The following is a 21,894-nucleotide window of genomic DNA, read 5'->3' on the forward strand; positions in this document are numbered from 1 at the left end:
TGAAGGCTGAGCCCATGTCCTCCCTGGAACCTTCCTGGCTGACCTTCCTTCTGTAGTCACTACTATTTTACATGGTTAAATTTCTTTTAGTTGTTCCCTCTTTACCATTTCTTTGTTTTCCATGTTATAAGATCTCCTGGATATACAGGTAAACACATTCTTGATGTTACATATGTATGCTTTGGGTTTTTGTTGTTGTTGTTGTTGTTTTGTGGGAATATAGTCTTTGTTTTTAAGGGCATGGACACCCATTACTATAATATTTAGTGAGTGACAAGTGTTTGTCATGAAGTGGCCCTTTTTATGGTTATTTCAGGGTCACCACTGGATTTTCTTTTGAATCCATGGTTCCATTGTGACATTGAGAGGTACTTTGGGAGTTTTCAGAGATTGTCGAACAGCTTTGTTTTTGTAGTGTACGTTTGATGATACTGAAGTTGTCATGTAAAGTAGATGTTGCTTCTTCAGGGCCCTTCCATCTCTTGGGGGGTGTCCTCTGGCCCATATCTCATTATAGATATATTGTGGATCATAAGATAACTCTGGATTGATTGGACATGAATGGTGGCCTTCACATTTAGAATGATCCATAGCTATGAAGCAGATCTGTAAGACAAGGCTTACCACAGTAGTGCTGAGATTTAAAGAACGTTTTAAAATGATCTTCTAAAGCAAGAATTCAGTCAATATATGCCTGAAAAGAGTGTGTCCAGGCTATAAATTTTCTTAGCAAGGTTTCATGATCCTCTGGTAAGGAAGAATTATTTCAATGCATATTTTATACCAGTACAGGAATTGGGTGCTTGGATTTGACCCAGGGATAATAGTGATGTTTATGGAATTTCCTTACTAATTCTTTTGTCTCTCCTAAGTTAGCATAAATGCCCATTTGATAGCCTGGATTGTTAGTTACACTACATGTAGTTTGGACTCAGTCTTTCAAGAACTCTCTCTGATATAATATGCTATGTCGTGAAATGTTCCAAGCCTACTTTGATTTTTGGTTGTGTGTGTGTGTGTGTGTGTGTGTGTGTGTTGTGTGTTTTCCAGTGTTGGGGAATCAAACACAGGGCCTCATGAGTACTAGTCAAATGCTGTACCCCAGCCCTTGCCAGTCTACTTTGGATACAAGATTCATAGATGCTGCTCAACTGAAATGAATTTTGTGGAAGTCTTTGGCTTCCTGGTGTAGCTAAACTAAAATATGTCTGCTTTTGAACATCTATTGTGTTTGTCTTCTTTACAGTGTTTTTCCTCTCTGTCAATCATGTCTTTCTTAAAATGCATGCTTCTCTTAGCTTTCCACCTTTCCCAAACCCCCGACTCTTCCTTGAGTTTCTCTCTTGACTCATCTCAAGCCACTGTCCCTCACCTGTTGGTGTTTCTTGAGCTCTCTCCCTGGTGGCCTTGATTTCTACACTGCCTACTCTACGATGTTATTTCCATGACTTCAGTTGCTCTGAATGCTGGTAATTTTCCTATATTTCTCTCTAACCTAACTTTTTTTTCTGGTCTATTAATTAATTAATTCAGTAAATAGATATTTGAACTCTTGCCATGTGCCTGGCATTGTTCAGGGTAATTGGGATACAGAACTGAAAAAGACCTCATTCGCTTTTAGGAAAATAAATACATGAGTAATTTTAGACAGCCCTTGTTGGGATGTAGACACCAGGCAATGCCGAGACCTGTGAGGTGGGGAGGAGTTTTCTCGAGTGGTCGGGGAAGCCTTTGTGGGGAGGTAACATTTCAAATCCCCAGTTCCTAGCCCTGTCTGTGCAGAGAATCACCCCTGTACCTTTAAAAGCTACTTACTCCTAGCCTTCCCCCCTAGGTACTCCTTAATTGGTCTGAGAGGGGACCAGGCACTTCACAAACTGAAAACCACCGATTGCCAGAAAGGGAATTCCAGTCACTGACATAGCCGGTATTCCAGATTTCACTCTCATCAAATTGTAAGCTTCTTAGAAGTAGTAATATCTGTTGTTTCACTTTTTAAGTTATAATTTTTATTTCTAGATTCTAGTTAACAGCATGTCTGAAACTGAGGTCAGTGTCTTAGCTCCACCCTCCCCTCCCCAGCCTGCTGTCTCTCGTGACCTCAGTCAGCAATCAGAATCTGGACTCATCTTTGGCTCTTTCCCCACATGGCCACCATCCTCGGGTGCTGCTGACTGTGCCCCCTCAGTGTTGCTGTAGTCTCTTTCTTTCGTTCCTCTGAAGGCCAGCACTCAGAGGTCTCCTCTCCACCTCCCACTGCTGTCATAGCACACACCTGAGCCCTCTTCAGCTGAGGATCCATCGAATTACTTGAACCACTTCTGTGTCAGTCCCTGTCTTGTTCCTCCTTGCTCTCAGAGTGAAGCCCAGCTCCTTTGCCTCATCTGGCCATCCCGACTTCTTGTTCTCACTCTGGCAACTCCCCACTCCCACCTTCTGTGCCAAGCTCACCCAAACTGATCCACCTGGAGGAGATGGACGTGAGGACTTTCAGGCTGTGTTGCCTCTGATTGCAGTGAGTGCATGGTTTGAAATGACATCCTAAACTCTTGCTGCTGCTTGGGGTGTAAGCCTCTGTTACCTCGAGCTGGAAACCCACCTGTCACGCTCCACCGTTATCTTTCTAGAGCCCCCGAGGCGCTGTGCTGTCCTCATTGTCTCATCCCTGATGACCTGCCAACATTTAGGTGATAAGTGTTTTGTTCTTTAAAATCAGTGAACAAATTTTCTAAATGAAACTTTTATTACTTATTCATACATATTCATACTTTTAATGCAAATTGATTTTTTGTTTTATAGGAGAAGTATGCCATTTCTGGGTCAGGACTGGAGATCTCCTGGGTGGAGTTGGATTAAAACTGAAGATGGCTGGAAGAGATGCGAGTCCTGCAATCCGGAGCTGGGACGAGAAAGCAGCCAGTGTAGTCTCAGCCATGACGTGTGAGTCGCGGCCGGCAGAGTCGGGCTGCTGCCTCTTTACCTTTATGGCTGTACCTGCTTTTCAGGTCACCACAGAGCTCTGTAACTTGTCATCTTGCTGAGGATTGTCCACTCTTGGAGGCTGATGTGAGGAAATGACTTATTTAGCTAAAGAATGAGCATGGCAGTTAGCCTGATTTCCACACATGGATGCTCCTTTTTCTTACTATTTATAACATTTAATCCTCATGATAGTCTGAGAGAAATAAATTATTTTAACCTTACAGTATAGCTGAGGATCTGAGGAAAGTAAAAGATACAGGTTGGCAGCCAGTGTCAAGGATGTGATAATAGTGGCTTGCACAAGAAAGAAGTCTTTTTTCTTTCTGGCAACTTAAGTTGATGCAGTGACTTTGCTCATGACATCTTCGGGGCTGAGTGGCATTCTCTCTTTTGCTTTCCTATCCTGGAGTTCAGGCCCATCTGCAGGGATCCAGAGGGTGTGTTACCCACTGTGTCTGACCTGTTCAGTGCCAGGGGCAGTACTGCCTGCTGCATCTCTTCCAGCTGGTGGTGGATGGGACACACTCCTGCACTTGATGGCATACACAGCCCTTGATCACGTGGATCTCGGCTGCCTGCACCTCACTGACTAGAGCATGAGTCGCGGGGCGCTGGGGTTGCAGTCGGTCTGCTGTGAGGCCGTTTGTCCTGGTAGAATTGTTAGATGGTATGGGTATGGGAACAGGTAGATGGCCCTGGAGTCATCCCTAGCAGTCCCTGATCCAAGTTGTTGAGAATGTGGAGGCTTGGGAAAGTCATGAGCCCTTGTCCTCTGGAGCGCCTGGGTCTAGGCTTTGATTTTAGTGTGGGTTCTTATTTGGCATTTGCATTCTATCATTTGTGTGTGTGATGGTCCCTCTGTTTAAGTCTAGTAGTTTTAGGCCAGAGACTGGTTTTTGCATATTTGAAGCAGGAATTAATCTTATACTTCAGGTATAGTGAAGGTAATACATAATACTCATTTATGAGTTTATGTCGTGGCATTTCTCTGCCATTCTGTGTTTTATTAATATTGAAGGTTGGAAAATCTATTTAAATTGGCAATTATCTGTGCTGTTGGTATTAGATAATTAATTTTAGACAATTGCAAATTTCTTGGGTGGTTTTTTTATTGTCTTACGAGTTTTTTTAATTTATATTTTAATTATAGGTGGACACAATATCTTTATTTTATTTTTATGTGGTGCTGAGGATCAAACCCAGTGCCTTATGCATGGTAGATGAGCGCTCTACCTCTGAGCCACAACTCCAGCCCTGTCTTACAGTTTTTATAGCGAGTTATTTAAGTTTAAAGTTGGTTAAATATATCTAGAAATGTTGGGTGTCTCATTTCTTCCAGATGGTCACTGTTAAGCATAGAGATTCCTCAACTCACAGTTCTAGGATAGGGAAACAGGTCACAAAATTCAGTTTTAAAAAAGCTATCACTGAGTACCAGGGCTATAGCTCAGTGGTAAAGTGTTTGGCTTACATGCATGAGGCACTGGGTTTAATTCTCAGTTCCACATAAAAATAAATAAAGATACTGTGGGTTTATCTACAATTAAAAAATATACATTTTTTTTTTAAAGCCATCACTGAAAACCCATGTTCTGCTAGTTCTGTATCAAAGGGTTTGCCCATTCTTGTTTTTTTCCTATGTATTCTTTTCCCTATCACCCCAAACATGTTTCTAGTGTCTGAGAATTGACTTTTCTTAATTTGTTTTTGTAGTTGTGTATGGACAGCATGCCTTTATTTTATTTGTTTATTTTTATGCAGTGGTAGGGATCAAACTCAGTGCCTCACACATGATGGTAGGCAAGTGCTCTGCAACTGAGCTACAGCTCCAGCCCCAACTGACTTTTCTTAGGTACACATAGAATTGGAGAATTCAATCCAAACGTGTTGGGAGCTCTCTGGGCCCCTTCCCTTCCCTTGCTTCCCAGCACACTTACCACTCTCCCACCCTCTGAAACTTACTTGCAGATGTGTTTAATTCCTTGGCACACTGAAGATGTGCCTCTGCTTTGGGCAAAGAGGCCATGTGTCTGTAGGTGGAGAGAGGGCTTCCACAGCAGCCCGGCTGCTGCCATGGACAGCGTGGAAGGGCTGTGCTCTCTCTCCCATACCACTCCAGTTGCCTCAGAAGCCTCAGATCTTCTCCTTCCCACTCTGCCTTTCTTCCCTGTCCGTCCACCAGAACTCACAGCCAGACTTGTGGGGGTCTGGGTCTGACCAGGACTGCAGAAGGATTCTAGTGCTTCTTGCTTCCCTGACTTTCAACCTCAGTTGTAACTGAGATGAAGCGCTAAACAACCCCAGTGTGAGTGCTCCATAAAACACCTCCTCTCCCTCCATGTGTGTTTGGGAAACAACCCTTTTAATTCTTTGATGTGGAGTGAGCATTCTAAAGCTAGAACCGTTATAGCAAAAAATGGCCTAAGTGATTAAGATTCTAACTTTGTTAATATTTTTTTTTGTAATGGGCATTAAAAATTGACCTTTAACTGTCCCCTGCTTATTCTCATCTCATTTTAAGATTGAAAATTCTGAGAAAAATGGATGAAAAAGGATGCATTGATTCAGCTCCTGCTCCAGACCTTTGCTTAAGGTGCTCTTTCAGGTGACATTTGTGATACTGCCAAGGTCATTGATGATAGACAGAGTTAAGCCCTCTTCTGAATGCTTGGTTCTTCATTGAGTAGATGTTGGTCATTAGAACTTAGGAAATGTCTTTCTACAGAGCGCAGCTTGAAGCACAGGGGCTCACCTTGCACCCCTTTAAGCCACAGATGCAGGATAAGGCAGCGGGTGGTATACAGGTGTGGGAGGGGACAGGCAACCTGGTCCAGTGGCCCAGCCCAGTTGGAACTGGTGGGCTCTCACCAGGCAGGGACAGTGTATGCCACTGGCAGAGTCAGCAAAGCACGAGGGTTGCAGGCCCATGGGATGAAGCATGTTAAGGTTTTAGCTCCTGCTCTTCATCGCACGACTGGCATTGCTGGTAGGTATGGCATGATCTGTGTGGAGGAAGCACTGCAGGGGTGTGTCTCAGAACTTCTCCCCACTCAGCAGATCTCCAGGATCTCCTCACTAAGGCACTGCTGGGGACGTGCAAAGGCCTTGCTGCCCTGTGGACTGATGCATCCCACCCGGGCTCCACCTAGTACTCTGGGACTTGCCCTTTGCCTCAACATGTTAACTCTTAGCACATTTTTTTTTCATTTAAAACTTGTTAAACATTCTATTTTATCTTATTCAAACTCAAATGTTTCAGGTTTATCAAGGTTACTTTGTTCTTTGTAGGCATAGTCATGGGGGTTATTGTGAATTTAGAGCTCCACCAAAATTGCCTTCAGCCGTAGTTCTGGAGATAGCTGAACACTATAAAAGCATCTGTGGGAATTCATGGGGTGGGAATTCATGGGCAGTAGGAACTGGACCCCTAGCCATCCTATGTCCCCTTGCATAAATGCCCCTTCTGTCAAGCACAGTCCCCCAGGGATCTTTACACTGTTGTTACAGGTTTGTAAAACCCACCTGACCATTCTTACATGTTTTCTTTGGTGATTAGAAAGCAAAATGTAAGTAAATGATGTGAAATATTTGTTTGTATATCACACTCAGCAAATAGCATTCTAGGCAGTATTGCTGCCGTGTGTGTGTGTGTGTGTGTGTGTGTGTGTGTGTGTATGTGTACGTACAGGGGACAGGTTGTGTGTGGGTGTGGTCCTAAGAATTGAACCCAGGGTTTTGCATATGTTACATAAGCAGGTCATTTCTTTTAGTAAGTGATTTTCTTTGGATTGCACATTCTTGTCTCCAATTTCATTTTACTAGTCTATCCCCAGATTTGTGGGTTTTTTCATTTATAAAGCAATATCTGCTCATTGTAAATGAACAAAACAGAAAAATTATGTAATCTCAAAAGTATAGAAGAGGAGGCACAGAGTCCTCCCCATACTCCTCAGCTCCTGCTCTGCCTGCCCACAGGTAGCCAGATGATGGCTTGGAGAGGAAGAGGTGGGATTATGAAGGGTTCAGATCCTGTTGGGATTTTGTAGGACTCACAGGCAGGTAGGATGCGTAGAGTGTAGTCTAAAGGAGTGAGGAGGATGGCCTTTGGCTGCATAGCTGGAAGGATGAGTCCCACTGACTTGAGGAACTTCTAGTACAGGCCCAGGGTCTGCCTGAGCAGCTTGGATGGGCCACACGTCACATGGCCCTTCACTGCGTGGCTCCATAAGCCATTGTCCTTCCCCCCACTTTTCACTTCTTGGAAGTTGTGCCACATCAGCACATGTTGGTTTGCCTCATTCTTTATAATGACCACGTTTCATTTAGATATAGCATGTCTTGTTTACCCAAGCTTCTACTAATCACATTTTAGTTATTTCTGTTTGTCATTATTTCTGACTGGTTGCTTCGGTTACCTGTGTGTATCCCTTTGCATACTTGTATGATATTTACAAAGTGTAAGTTCCTAATAGAATTATACCAGTTTATACTTTCAATAGTATTATACAAAATTTTGCAGGTAATATGGCAATACTAGAACTTTAAGTATACATGGAGGTGACTGAGCATGTATAGATAGGTCAGAGCTTGAAGACTTAGCAAATGACCTAGGTTCTTACCTTCAAGTGAGAAAAACCTAATCCAAACTGATGTATACAAAAGGAGAACCTACTTACAGCAAGATTTTTTGTCTATTAGAGTAGTTGCCCCTCTGCACAAGGGGCAGATCGTAGAGGAGTGATCGAAACCCATCCCGCCAGCCCTGGCTGGCTCATTTTCCTTCACCTGCAGGGTGAGCAGCCTTTGCACCTTTGTTCCTGGGGCTGCTGCTTCACTGGCACATAGAGGGTGTCCACGTTGCTGGCTCTCCTTTCCTCACTTGAAGGACGGAGCAGCACTCTGTTGGTTCTCTAAGTAGGCTATGCATACTTCTGATGCGTGTTTACATGTTGTTGTTGTTTTTGTTGTTGTTTAATTTATATATGACAGCAGAATGCATTACAATTCTTATGACACATATAGAACACAATTTTTCATATCTCTGGTTGTATACAAAATATATTCAGATAGAGGGAGCATGGGAAGAATAGACAAACTCAGATAGGGCAGAGGTGTTGGGGGGGAAGGAAGGGGGCATGGGGTTATAAATGATGGTGGAATGTGATGATCATTATTATCCAAAGTATATGTATAAAGACACAAATTGGTGTGAATATACTTTGTTTACATGTTTTGATTATTATTTTTTTTTTTAATCTGAGCACAGCATTCCCGTCACAACTTGAGCTGCAATAGATGCTGATAAAATCAGGGTTCTAGAGTCTGGATAAGTGTGGAGACATGTCATAGAACTTTAAATATACATGAAGGTGACCAAGTCCAGCAGAGACTAAGACTAGCCATCAAAATTGGTTTTGTTTTGGTTGCTGACTGATTTATCTTCCAAAAGCAGAGGGCCAAGTTACTATTTTTATGTTGAATTGAATTATCACTGGTGTCCTGCTGACCACAGGTAGCATGGTCATGTTGGGCCTATAGGGCCCGAGAGCAAGCATCCTCCTCCAGTGCAGATCACCAGGCTGTGCATTGAGGCCTGAACTGCATCTGCGGGGTGGTATCTGCAGATGAAAGCTGCCCACTTGCTTTATGCAGGTTGTTTAGTGTGAGCAATCAGCGGACCCTGGTCATGGAGACAGGGCCTGGCTTAGTCCCCCTGATCTGAAGTTGGGTTGCCCAGACAGGCTCAGACCTTAGTTCATTCTTGAAGCTTGGCGTGTTCATCAGCTCCCATGATTTTATCAGCATCTATTCTAAGGCATTTTTTCTCATTTTGTTTTCTGTTTCGTGTATCCATATTTTAATTCAAAACGCTCATCTCTTATTTGAGGTATGGCATTAAAAAGGCCTTAGAATTTCCAATACCCAAATTTCTAGATTTTCTCTCCTCCCTTTTCCTCATCCACCTTTTATTTTAGTGAAATGTAGCATACAGAGAACGTGTACAAAGCAAGAGTTCTAATTCAGTGATATGTCATAGAGAATGTGTCAGAGTAACTAGCATAATCAAAGATGTGCCCACTGTCCCAGAAGCCACCCCATTCTTGCTTTTTTACAGTTGAGCATCTAGTGATGTGTGTCTAAACACTGTAGTGTGGTTTCATCTGATGGATTCTGCAGTGTCGCGCCTCTGCTGGATGGTGGTTGTTGGCAAGATTTATCCTACAGCCGAGGGAACTTGCTGCCATGCTCCTTCTATCAGGGATGGGCACCTGCTTGCTTTCAGTGGGATTTTACAGACAGTGCTGCTGTGAACATTCCTGTGTAAGTCTTCAGGTTTATGTGTGGGTTCTTTCTTGGCTGAAAATATCCCTACCACATGACAGTGAGGGCCAGGCACCATGAAGTTATGCCGCACGGTTCTCAGAGTGTGTTGGCCACGCTTTCGTGGACTTAAGGTCTGCTGTTGCACTCCGGCATCGGTCTATTTTTCTTTTTCCTTTTTTGGAAATAATGGAGATAACATGGTAATGCTGTGCGTACAGACAGTTCAGTGTTCAAAACAAGGGTCTTCCAGTGTGAGGTCGGGTATTTTCGACCCAGGTGTCCAAATTCATCAGCAAAGGAAGAAGTGTTTTTGACTAGTGCAGTCCAGTTGAGAAAGGCAGGCTCTCAGGTCTCCCTCACTGCTGACCCCCCTTCAGTCACAGCATGGACATGGGTGGGTCACAGAATGCTCTGTGAAAGCTGAAACTCAAGCTCCAAGGGGGAAAACGTGGAGGCTATTGTCATAACCTGGGGAATAGAGAACCATGATTCAGTATTAAAAATTTCTTGTCTAAAGTCATCACTAGAAAGAAGGGGAACTGGAATGCCAAAACAATTCTGAAAAATAAGAACATGATTTTAAGATTTACTGCTAAGTGTGAAACTGTGTGGTCAGAGAGAGTGGTCTGTGGTTTGGGACAGGATAGACATACATTCAGTGCATCTGCACAGAGGGGCCCCAAGTAGGGCCATGCGTATGCAGTCAGCTGATTTTTGACAGAGGCACAAAGGCAATTCAATGGAGAAAATATAATCTTGTCAATAAATTGTGATGGAAAACTGGACATCTACGTGCAAAAAAGATGGACATTGACCTACAGCTCCCACTTTATATAAGAATCAATGGGTTATAGAGCCAGTTGTAAATTGTAAAGCAATAAAACTTGTGCAAGAAGTGCAGGGGAAAGTCTGCATGATCATTTAGATATGACACCAGAAGCACAACCCAAAAAGAAAGACATCAGTGATTTACATTTTGTCAAGAATGTTTTCTCTGAGAGAATATATTTGTAAACCACATATCTGACAAAGGACTATTATTCAGAATATACAAACAGCACTTAAAATTCAATAGTAAGAGAACAAGCAGAACCCAGGAGAAATGGGATGAAAGAACTGAACCTGTGCTTCACCAGAGGAGACTCGCGGATTGCAAAGAAGCCAGGAAACAAGCAGAGAGCAGTAATCACACGCTCAGCTCTCAACTTGCTTGTCCTTGGAGAGTACGGGGGCAGGGGGATTGGGGGAGAAGCAGGGCACTTACGGGAGTCCCCACGCTAGCTGTGGCTGCCTGCGATCCACTGGAGGTCTGGCAGGAAGTGTGGAGAGTAGTAGGACTGTTGCAGGCCCAGGCGGACCTTTGCTCATTCCTGGTGATATGGAAGGCGTCACCTTCCACACAGGCACCACCACACACCTGCCTATCAGGGGGCTAAGTTGGAGAACAGCAATGGCAAAGTACACAAGGGCTGACCAGGGTAGACTCCTGTGAGGACAGTGGACTGTGAATGGCACAGCCACTTTGAAGGACAGTTGGGAAGTTTGCTATTAAGTTAAACTGCAGTATGGCCCAGCAACCTCACTCCTCTGCACTTACCCAAGGCAAATGAAAACTGTTTACACAAAATATGTATATGAACAGTAATGGCAGTTTTATCGGTAGTTGCCGGAGTTAGGACAGACCCCTCTGTCCTTCACCTAATGAATGGATGACAAACAGGAAGCATCTCTATAATGCAGAGTGCCCAGAAGTAGCAAGGAGTGCTTGTTGAGCAACAAAGTGGTGTGGATGAGTCTTGGGAAACTTAACCCAGAGGCCTACACAGGTGTTTTAGTCAGCTGTGTTCCTGCTGTGACCAAAAGACCTAACAAACAATTTTAAGGAGCAAAAGTACATTTGGGGCTCACAGTTTCAGAGGTCTCAGGCCACAGATGGCCAGCTCCATTCCTCAGGGACGGGGTGAGGCAGAACATCACCATGAAGTGTACGGAGGAGGAAAGCAGCTGGGGACATGGCATCAGGAAGCAGAGAGAGGTCTCACCTTGGGTGAAATATAAACCCCCAGGCACACCCCCAGCAACCCACTTTTTCCAGCCACTCCCTAACCACCTGTAGTTGCCACCCTGTCAAGGGTCAACGTGCTGAGTAGATCAAGGCTCTCACAACCAGTCACCCCTCTAACCCGTCTTGCATCTCTTCACATATGAGCTTTGAGAGACACCTCACCTCTAAACCGTGACAGCATCGTGGGGTCTGGGGCTGATTGCCAAAGGCAAAGGACTGCTCTAGGGTACCCGACCTGTGGTTATATTTGTGACTGTTACAAGCTGTAGATCTTACCAGAATCAGCAGGGAGTTTCTGTGGGGGCAGCCAAGACTCCATATGATGCAGGCTGTGACGATGGGTCTCATTTGGCAGAGTCTGATGGCCACACTAGAGGTGGCTGTGAAGGAGCTGGCCTGTGAGGGACTGGGCCCTGTGACAGGACGCCATGCAGCTGGAGACAGGAGGCTGGTTGGCACATTGCTTCTCATGGTGTGGGTTGAGCACCTGGAACCTCTTTAGAGATGTGCTGGAGCATACGGCCATGAGCGAGTGGAGACGATGAGAGCCAGTTCCTCACTTTAGAGGAAGAAGTGGGGAGCCAGGAAACGCTGTGGCAGAACCCTGTGGTTTTTGACAGGGTGGGGGTCTCAATAGGAGCCAGCTTGCTTGTGTTTTAGAGAGAGATGGATCTGGGGGCACAGAGTGAGTGGAGTGCACCCCTTCCACAGTTGTGTCCAGGAAGGCCTTGTGGCACCCAGCAGCCCTGGTGAGCATCCAGGCCTCTCTGAGAGGACACTGACTCCAGGGCTGGAGTGGGGAGGAGACAGGCCTGCCGCAGCCCACCTGCCGGGAGCTGAGAAATCTCATGAGGGGTTCTGACTTACGAGGGCAGACACCAGCCCAGTACATGACTCCCCCGGACCCCATCCCAGTGGTGATAACCCAGTAACCACCCAACACAGAAACAGTTCTGAGTTGGTAGGTGTGCAGTGCAGCCAGGGTGCTGCCCACCTCATGTGAGCCTTGGTGTGAGAGGTCCCGCAGGTGGGAACTGCTAAGGGGGGGCGGAGATGGGGCTAAAGATTGGATTCTCACGGAGAGACCAGGGACTGGGAGATCTCCAAACAAGAGAGGGAAATAGTACCGGGCACTCAGGTCATGTGAGACCCCAAAAGAGACCTGTGAGGTGTGGTCTTCCTGCGGGGACTGGCAGGTGGCACTCCCCGCTTCCAGGCGCCCTATACCAGGACCAGTCTTCCCACCTGGTTACCTCCACCATCCTGAGGGTAGAGACCCAGCTTACAACAGATAATCCCACCTATTGGTGAGAAGAGAAGGAGAAAAGATATGGATCTCTAAAACTAGCAACAACCTTCGTTTCTTCCTTTAAATATTTTTTTTCTTTCTCTTCTACCTGTCTATCCTCCAGCCCTCACATCCCCAACACATGTGAAACCAAGAACTTTGCAAGAAATAGGTTTTTGAGGACTGGGTCATCTGAATAATATTATATAGAGGTGTTGTAACTGACTTTTTTTCTTTCATTTTTCTTTCCCCTCCAAATTTTACTTTTTATGTACTCTACTGTCTTCCCACGTACTTGTCTACCCTAAATTACTTCCTATCTATTTTCTTGCTACTAACCCTCTTCATTAGATTCCTCTTTTACACTTCCCAAGATGTATTAACTCTGGATCCTCACGACCTGCATCCTCAGCATATCGTCCTACGCCCCACCCCCAGTTCATTGTCCACCGTGAGAAACTCTAAACCCTTTTACAAAACTACTGATTATTTTTTAGATAATAATTGAATCCAACATTTCTGAACATTGAGACTAAACTGTAAATGCCTTAACCACAACAGATTGTTCATAGGTGGTATCGTTGATACTGGGATCTGATAACATTGTCCTTCCCCACAAAGGAGGGATCTTGGGACCCTACAAGAGCATTACAAAAAAAAAGAAAGCACTTAAAATTCAACAATAAGAGAATTTACCTATAGGGTAAAAACAACAACACCCCAGGCCCACAGAGCTGGAAAGGAAGACACACGAGCAACATGAGTAACAAGGGAAGAAAGTGCCCCAAACAGATCCAGACACCACATCATTAGAATCATTGGCAGCCGCAGCAGGAGGAATGACAGAGAAGGAGCTCAGGATGAGTGTGGTTAAAATACAGGCAGTGAAAGATCACTTTGACAAGGAGCTCCATAAACAAATACAGAAGCAAAAGATCACCTCAACAGGGAGACAGAGGTGCTAAAACAAACAAACAGAAATTCTTGAAATGAAAGAAACAATAATCCATATTAAAAGCTCAAATGAAAGCATCACCAACAGAGTAGACCACTTGAAAGATAGGACATCAGACAATGAATATAAAATATATAATCTTGAAAAGAACATAGATTACACAGTGATAATGGTAAGAAACCACAGGCAGAACATGCAAGAAATATGGCATATAAATGAGAACATAGACACAACATATCAAAATCTCTGGGACACTATGAAAGCAGTACAAAGAGGAAAGTTCATTGCATGGAGTTAATTCCTTAAAAGAAGAAAAAGTCAACAAATAAATGATCTCACATTACATCTCAAAGCCCTAGAAAAAGAACAAATCAACAATAAAAGCAGTAGAAGGCAAGATATTATTAAAATTAGAGTTCAAATCAATGAAACCGAAACAAAAGAAACAATTGAAAAAAACTGACAAAACAAAAAGTTGGTTCTTTGAAAAAAATAAATAAAATTGACAGACCCTTAGCCATGCTAATGAAGAGAAGGAGAGAGAGAACTCAAATTACCAGCATACATGATGAAAAAGGTAATATCACAACAGACACTACAGAAATACAGAGGATAATTAGGAATTATTTTGCAAACTTACATTCCAGTAAAATAGAAAACACTGAAGGCATTGACAAATTTCTTAAGTCATACGATTTGTCCAGATTGAACTAGGAAGACATACACAATTTAAAAAGACCAATATCAAGTGATGAAATAGACATCAGAAGCCTACCAACCAAGAAAAGCCCAGGACCGGATGGAAACACAGCCAAGTTCTACAAGACCTTTAAAGAAGAACTAATACCAATACTCTTCAATTTATTTTTATGTGGCACCACTTCCAAACTCATTCTATGAGGCCAATATCACTCTGATTCCAAAACCAGGCAAAGACACATCAAAGAAAGAAAACTTCAGACCAATATTTTTAATGAACATAGATGCTAAAATTCTGGCAAATCAAATACAAAAACATATCAAAAAGATCATGCACCATGATCAAGTGGGATTCATCCCAGGGATGCAAGGTTGGTTCAACATATGGAAATCAATAAATGTAATTCATCACATCAATAGACTCAAAGATAAGAATCATATGGTCATCTCAATAGATACAGAAAAAGCATTTGACAAAATTCAGCACCCCTTCATGTTCAAAACACTAGAAAAGCTAGGGATAACAGGAACCTACCTCAACATCGTAAAGGCTATCTACACTAAGCCTCAGGCCAACATCATTCTAAATGGAGAAAAATTGAAGGCATTCCCTCTGAAAACTGGAATAAGACAGGGATGCTCTCTTTCCCACCACTTCTGTTTATTTCCACCACTTCCATAGTTCTTGAAACACTGGACAGAGCAATTAGATGAAAAAAATTAAAGGAGGAAAAAAAGAACTTAAATTAGCACTATTTGCTGACAATATGATTCTATACCTAGAAGACCCAAAAACCACCACCAGAAAACTTCTAGAACCAGTAAATGAATTCAGCAAAGTTGAAGGATATAAAATCAGCCCCCATAAATCAAAGCCATTTTTGTGTATCAGTGACAAATCCTCTGAGAGGGAAATGAGGAAACTACCTCATTTACAGTAACCTCGAACAAAAATTAAATACTTGGGACTCAACTTAATGAAAGAGGTGAAAGATCTACTCAATGAAAACTACAGAACCCTAAAGAGAAAAATCAGAGAAGACCTTAGAAGATGGAAAGATCTACCTTGCTCTTGGATAGGCAGAATTAATATTATCAAAATGACCATACTCAGGGCTGGGGTTGAGGCTCAGCAGTAGAGTGTTCGCCTAGCATGTGCGAGGCACTGGGTTCAAGCCTCAGCACCACATAAAAATAAATAAATAAAATAAAGGTACTTTGTACAACTACAACTAAAATAAATAAATAAAAATGACCATACAACCAAAAGCACTATATTGATTTAGTGCAATTCTGATCAAAATCCCAATGGCATCATGAAATTCATCTGGAAAAATAAGAGACCCAGATTAGCTAAAGCAGTCCTTAGCAGGAAGAGTGAAGCAGGTGGTATCGCTATACCAGACCTTAAACTATACTACAGAGCAATAGTAACAAACACAGCATGGTATTTGACACCACAACAGACTGGTAGACCCGTGGTACAGAATAGAGGACACAGAGACTAAACATTTATCTTATTACTTTAAATATAAGATAAATATATTATCATATTGTCTTAAACATTTATCTTATATTAGACAAAGGTGCCAAAAACATGCACTGGAGAAAAGATAGCCTCTTCAACAAATAGTGCTAGGAAAATTGGAGATCCATATACAACAAAATGAAATTAAACCTCTCTCTCTCACCATGTGCAAAACTCAACTCAAAATGGATCAAGGACCTAGGAATTAAACCAGAGACTCTGTGTCTAATAGAAGAAAAAGTAGGCCCTAATATTCATCATGTGGGATTAGGCCCCGACTTCCTTAATAAGACTCCTGTAGTGCAAGAATTAAAACCAAGAATCAATAAATGGGATGGATTCAATCTAAAAAGTTTCTTTTCAGCACAAGAAACAATCTGTGAGGTGAACAGAGAGCCTACAACCTGGGAGCAAATTTTTACCCCTCACACATCAGATAGAGCACTAATCTCCATGTTATACAAAGAACTTGAAAAACGAAGCACCAAAAAAACAACCCAATCAATAAATGGGCCAAAGGCCTGAACAGACACTTCTCAGAAGAAGATGTACAATCAATCAACAATTATATGAAAAAAATGTTCATCATCTCTAGAAATTAGAGAAATGCAAATCAAAACTACTCTAAGATACCATCTCACTGCAGTCAGAATGGCAGCTATTATTGAAGACAAACAATAATAAGTGTTGGCGAGGATGTGGGGAAAAGGCACTCTCATACACTGCTGGTGGGACTGCAAATTGGTGCGGCCAATATGGAAAGCAGTATGGAGATCCCTTGGAAAACTGTGAATGGAACCACCATTTGACCCAGCTATCCCTCTCCTCAGTCTATACCCAAAGGACTTAAAAACAGCATACTACAGGGACACAGCCACATCAATGTTTATAGCAGCACAATTCACAATAGCTAAATTGTGGAATCAACCTAGATGCTCCTCAGTAGATGAATGGATTAAAAAAATGTGGCATATATACACATGGAATTTTACTCAGCGATAAAAGAGAATAAAATCATGGCATTTGCAGGTAAATGGATGGCACTGGAGAAGATAATACTAAGTAAAATTAGCCAATCTCCAAAAAAAAAAAAAAAAGCCAAATGTTTTCTCTGATATAAGGAGGCTGATTCATAGTGGGGTAGGGAGGGGGAGCATGGGAGGAATAGACAAAACTCTAGATAGGTCAGGGGGGAAGGGAGGGGGCAAGGGGTTAGCAATGATGGTGGAATGTGATGGACATCATTATTCAAAGTACATGTTATGAAGACATGAATTGGTGTGAACATACCTCACATACAACCAGAGGTATGAAAAATTGTGCCATATATGTGTGATAAGAATTGTAATGCATTCTGCTGTCATTTGTTTTTTAAAATCAATTAAAAGTGGAGCCCCAAAAGCAAATCGTTTGGTAAATTGCATAAAATCCAGGACATCCATAAAGGAAATAATAAAGAATATTCATTCTTTAAAAAATAAGAATAAGTAAAATAGACCTTATAGTACTGAATTATAGCCATAAGAGAAAGTGAATTTTCCTGAGTTTGTGTTGACAACTGAATACATGAATAAATGAGGGATGAGGGAGAATTCTCTTACAGAAGCCTTCAGAGGAAGAAGGATGGAAAAGTGACCATGAGGAAAGCATGGCTGTTGCCACCCAGCCTCCCCAGGTGCCAGTAGGTGGGTGAAAGGCTAGAGCAACACATCTGCCAGCAGTCCCCCGGGCACCTTTCATCCCAAGGAGCAGTCGACAGCTCTGTATGGCAGTGCCGTCTCGCCAACTTCCAGGGCTGGCGGCACACATGTGGCTGGGAACCACCAATCCCCTGTGCCATTCTTCCCAGAGGTGGGAGCTCTGAGCCTTCCCAGGAAAGAACACCAGCCAGGCTGATAAACTCCGCAGAGTAACTGGCCATACTGAAATTGTCATGGGCACAGGGTTGGTCCTCCAGGGGCAGTGTCGGTCCTGGGGACTCCAGCCAGGGACTGATGGGAGACCAGCGGGTAGTTCCACAGCTGAGTTGGTGCCATTTCCTGGCTTTGGTCCTGGCTCCATGGCTGTGTGACAGTAGGGGAGGCTGGATGCAAACCCAGGACCACTCGTTCTGGAAATCTGAATGGCTCGCTAGTCCTCACCAAGGGAACAAACAGGCAGGACAGAGGTAAGAAGCAGTGTCACAGGCATGCTAGCTGTGCTGCCAGGAGCCTGGGGTACCCAGGGGCCTGAGTACCCTCAGATCTGGGGAGGGGCTGTTTAGGAGTAGGAGGCAGAAACATGAGGTTCGTAATAGGGTAGATTCCCTGAGCCCTACTAAAAACTCTCATCCTGCTGTGTGTGAATTGTGCATCTAATCCCTTTGGGCTTTGTCCTGGTGTGAGGAGGAACAGGTAGCATCCCGCTGTTATACCTACTGGCTCCCGTCTCTTTTCTGCAGTGTGGAAGGTCTCCATTGTCCTCTGTCTGTGGCTGGAACCGCCTGGTCTCTGTGCTGACAGACTGCCCCTCTGTCGCTTCTCTGCATTGCGGGAACCCTGGAGAAACTCCTGGCAGTTTAGACCTGAGGTGGCCAGAGTACTCTGGGAATGAGCTCCACGGTCAATTTGTCCAACTCTAAGAAAAAATAGCCATCTTATTGGAATAGCATTAAATTTATACACATACGTTTTCTTAAATAACGCTTCATCTACTTGTAGCTTTTTTACTTAATAAGTTCATCAGTTAGCATCTGTGATTTTCCTCTCACCGTTGACGCTTTCACGTATCTGTACTTTATTTTTTTCCCTAACATATCTAGTTTTTGTTCTTCTTGACTGTTTTCTGCAGAGAAATAGTTTTTAGATTACTTTTTTATTTCTAGTCTTTTTTAAAAAAAAACTTTTTTTCTTTTTTTTTTAATTTACTTTTTTTAGTTTTTAGGTGGACACAGGATCTTTATTTTACATTTACATGGTGTTGAGGATCGAACCTAGTGCCTCATTTGTGCTAGGCAAGCGCTCTATCTCTGAGCCACAGCCCCAGCCCTTAGTCTTATTTTAAATCTGCTTTTATCTTTAATAATTCTTTCCCTTCTTTTCATTAACATTCACAAGTTTTTAAATTTTATGTATAAATAATTTATTCTCATTATTTAAATTTTATATAGACATTTGGTGCTATAAAGTTTTCTGTGCTCACTGTTTTTCTTAGGTCCATATGCATTTCCCCAAACGTTTTTTTTTTATTTTTTTTATAATAGATGGATATAATATCTTTATTTTATTGCATTATGGTGCTGAGGATCGATTCCAGTGCCTCACACAGGCTGGGTAAGTGCTTTACCAACTGAGCTGCAACCCTAGCCTTCCCCAACCTGTTGTAGCTGAATTTTACTTTCAGTTGTGATGTTTGAGTTTGCTTTGTGAGTCAGTCTTAAGCTCTTTTCCTTATGACAGGTGGGAGGAGCTGTTGAACACCCTGCTCTGTTTGGCCTCTGGTCTCTCAGGTTAATGCTTTTTGTGTGTTTCACATGCCCATGTCTGCATGTCTCTCTCTGCACATAACATGTGCCTATGTCTGCATCTTTCTGCACATAATGTTGCCCAAGCCTGTGTATCTCTGCATGAAATGTGCCCACCCCTGCATCTCTGGGTTTATCTGTCTGCATCTTTCCACCTGTAACATGTATCTATGCCTGCATCTCTTTGCGTAATGTGTATGGACATCTGTGTATGTTTTTGTAACATGTTTGTGTGTCTGCATACCTGTGTCTACATTCAGTGTGCAGCATGCATCTACATCTGCATCTCTCTTTGTATGTATATTTTTTAACATCACAAGTAACTGGAGGCTGCCTATCACACTGTGTTCTAAGTATTTGCTTTTGCTCTTTTGGCAGTTAGGGTGGCTGTTCTTCTAATGTTTGTGCTGATGTCCATATGTCATGCCCTTAGTTCGTTGGTTTTGGAACCTCCTCTTGGCTGCTGACAGACCATGGTATTGCAGTCATCTGGTAGCCCCCTCTCCGCACATCTTTTCCAAAGTGGCCTTGTCCCCTTTGTGCCTGGTTGGCATCTGACACATCCCCCCACACCACTGGGTTGTTTGTCTGTCTGTTGCTTATCTGAGCAGAGCCACTGCCTGTTACACCTTTGTCACCATCAGGTTCTGTTGTCTGCAGCTAAGCCACAGCCTCGGCCTATCAGCTTGGCCTCCGAACCCGTCTTCAGTAGTCCCCTTGCTCCTGTCACAGTACTGCTTGTTTGCATGCTCAGGAAAGCCTGGCCTGTACCCTGGACAGTTTTTGATTCAGATTTTACATCTTTGGCTCCCATGTTTCCCTTGGATATCTTATCTACATTACTGAGCCTACTGGGTCCAGGGCCTGTGAACCTACAAAACTGCCAACTAGTTCAGTTTGCTCATCCCCATTTCCATGGACATACATGCTCGAGTGGGGAGAAGTTTATAGATCCCGCAGCAATGGTGACACGCCGCTGTGATCTGGGGAGCTTCTGTCTATGCAGGTGAAATGGTCCAAGGAGCAAGGTCAGGCACCTCATGGGAAGTCGGGAGTGAGGGCCGCACTGCCTGCCCTGTACATATGTGATGCTTTAATGGCTTCCTCCCCTGATGTCAATGCAGAGAGTCCCCTTGGGAGCTCACAGTGTTCTCCTCCGGCTGATGGTCTGGTGTGCAGTACAGTGAGTGTGTCGGGTCCTGAATCTGCTCCTGGCCCCTTACCTCTATTGCATGCACCCTGGCTGTTTCTCCTTCCTGCCACATAACAAGCACCCTTAGAGCCCTAGACTGCATGTGAGAAAAGAAGTGTGAATCTAAAAGATAGGTTTCGCTTCGCTCTTTCTTTTGAACTTATAGAAAATCGGACTTTTTCTTTTGGAATATCTTTTTTTAATATTTTTTTTAGTTGTTGATAGACCTTTATTTTATTTATTTATATGTGGTGCTGAGAATCGAACCCATGCCTCACATATGCCAGACAAGTGCGCTGCTGCTGAGCCACAGCCCCAGCCCTTAGAATACAATGGCATGAAAGTAGCGTTATATTAGGAAAATGAATGATGCGAGCCTTTGCCTTCAAAGAAAATGTCAGGCTGCTGCTTATTGCTTGGTCTCCCCTGGGGGGGCAGGTGTCTGGCACAGCACACTTTCAAGATCAGAGTCAGCTGAGAGTTTTCCAGGGCCCATGACTGCAGCCCAGTGGCTTGAAATAACAGAGATCACATGTGCTCACAGGTTCAGAGCCCGAAGTCCAAAATCAGGAGCCAGGCAGAGCTGGTCTTCTTAGGCTCTGGAGAGCACCACCCACACCTCCTTTGTCTTGACTGGTGGAGACACCACCCCTTCCCCACCTTGGCTGTCACATGCCCCTCCCTGAGCAGCTCTTCTCTGCTCAAGAACATACCAGTGCTTGGCCAGCCAAGATAGCCTCGTCTCAATGTCCTTCCCTGAAAAGATCTATTTTCTAAATAGAGTCGCACAGGTTAGGACTTAGATACCTTTGGAGGAGCCATCATCCAAACCATTACAATCAGTTTATAAGATCCTGACTTCAAGAAGTCTCCCCTTCTGTGTCAAACCCTGGGAGGGTAAAACGATGACTTTCTTGTGCACTGTGGACAGAACATGCTCCAAATGTCACAGCACCCCCAACCCCCAGCTGTATTCAGGGGCCGTCGAGGAGGTGAGTTTGTGAGCGTGCATCCTGATCCTGTGGGACTGTCCTTGTGGAAGCAGAAGAGGAAGAGCACTGTGGGGACACAGGAGAAGGCTTGCCTGAAAACTGGGGAGGGAGGGCACAGGGACGCAGCCCTCTGACCCCTCATCTGGGACCCCAGGCTCTGTTTCTGGTCGGAAGTATCTACTGTTCTTGAGAAATGGGGGCTACTCCCTGAAAGGGTCTGAGAGACAGGGAGCAGTAGGCCCCATGGCCAGGGTCAGGCCAGGCCCCAGGACTCGGGTGTTCAGAGTATAGGAGGCACAAGGTACTGGTCAGCAGCACCCGGATCCAGTAGTAGTCACAGCAGGACTGTTAGTGCCACCAGACTCAC

General features: G+C 43.8%; 1 protein-coding gene across 6 annotated transcripts in view; it reads left to right on the top strand.

Annotated features, from left to right (window-relative positions):
- Fbxo25 (F-box protein 25) overlaps window positions 1-21,894 on the top strand; it is a 52,739-nt gene that overhangs the window by 3,125 nt on the left and 27,720 nt on the right. For 3 of the 6 annotated variants that reach the window (XM_076853489.2, XM_076853494.2, XM_076853493.2), the window contains exon 2: window positions 2,800-2,940. In XM_076853489.2, coding sequence (XP_076709604.1) covers window positions 2,807-2,940 — 134 coding nt within the window. In that variant the 5' untranslated portion in view covers window positions 2,800-2,806. Of the gene's footprint in view, window positions 1-1,834; window positions 1,956-2,358; window positions 2,516-2,627; window positions 2,688-2,799; window positions 2,941-21,894 lie in introns of all 6 variants that reach the window. The other 3 variants (XM_076853491.2, XM_076853490.2, XM_076853492.2) reach the window with 3 other exon arrangements.

Source organism: Callospermophilus lateralis, chromosome 4, assembly GCF_048772815.1.
Source record: "Callospermophilus lateralis isolate mCalLat2 chromosome 4, mCalLat2.hap1, whole genome shotgun sequence".
Lineage (NCBI taxonomy): Eukaryota > Metazoa > Chordata > Mammalia > Rodentia > Sciuridae > Callospermophilus > Callospermophilus lateralis.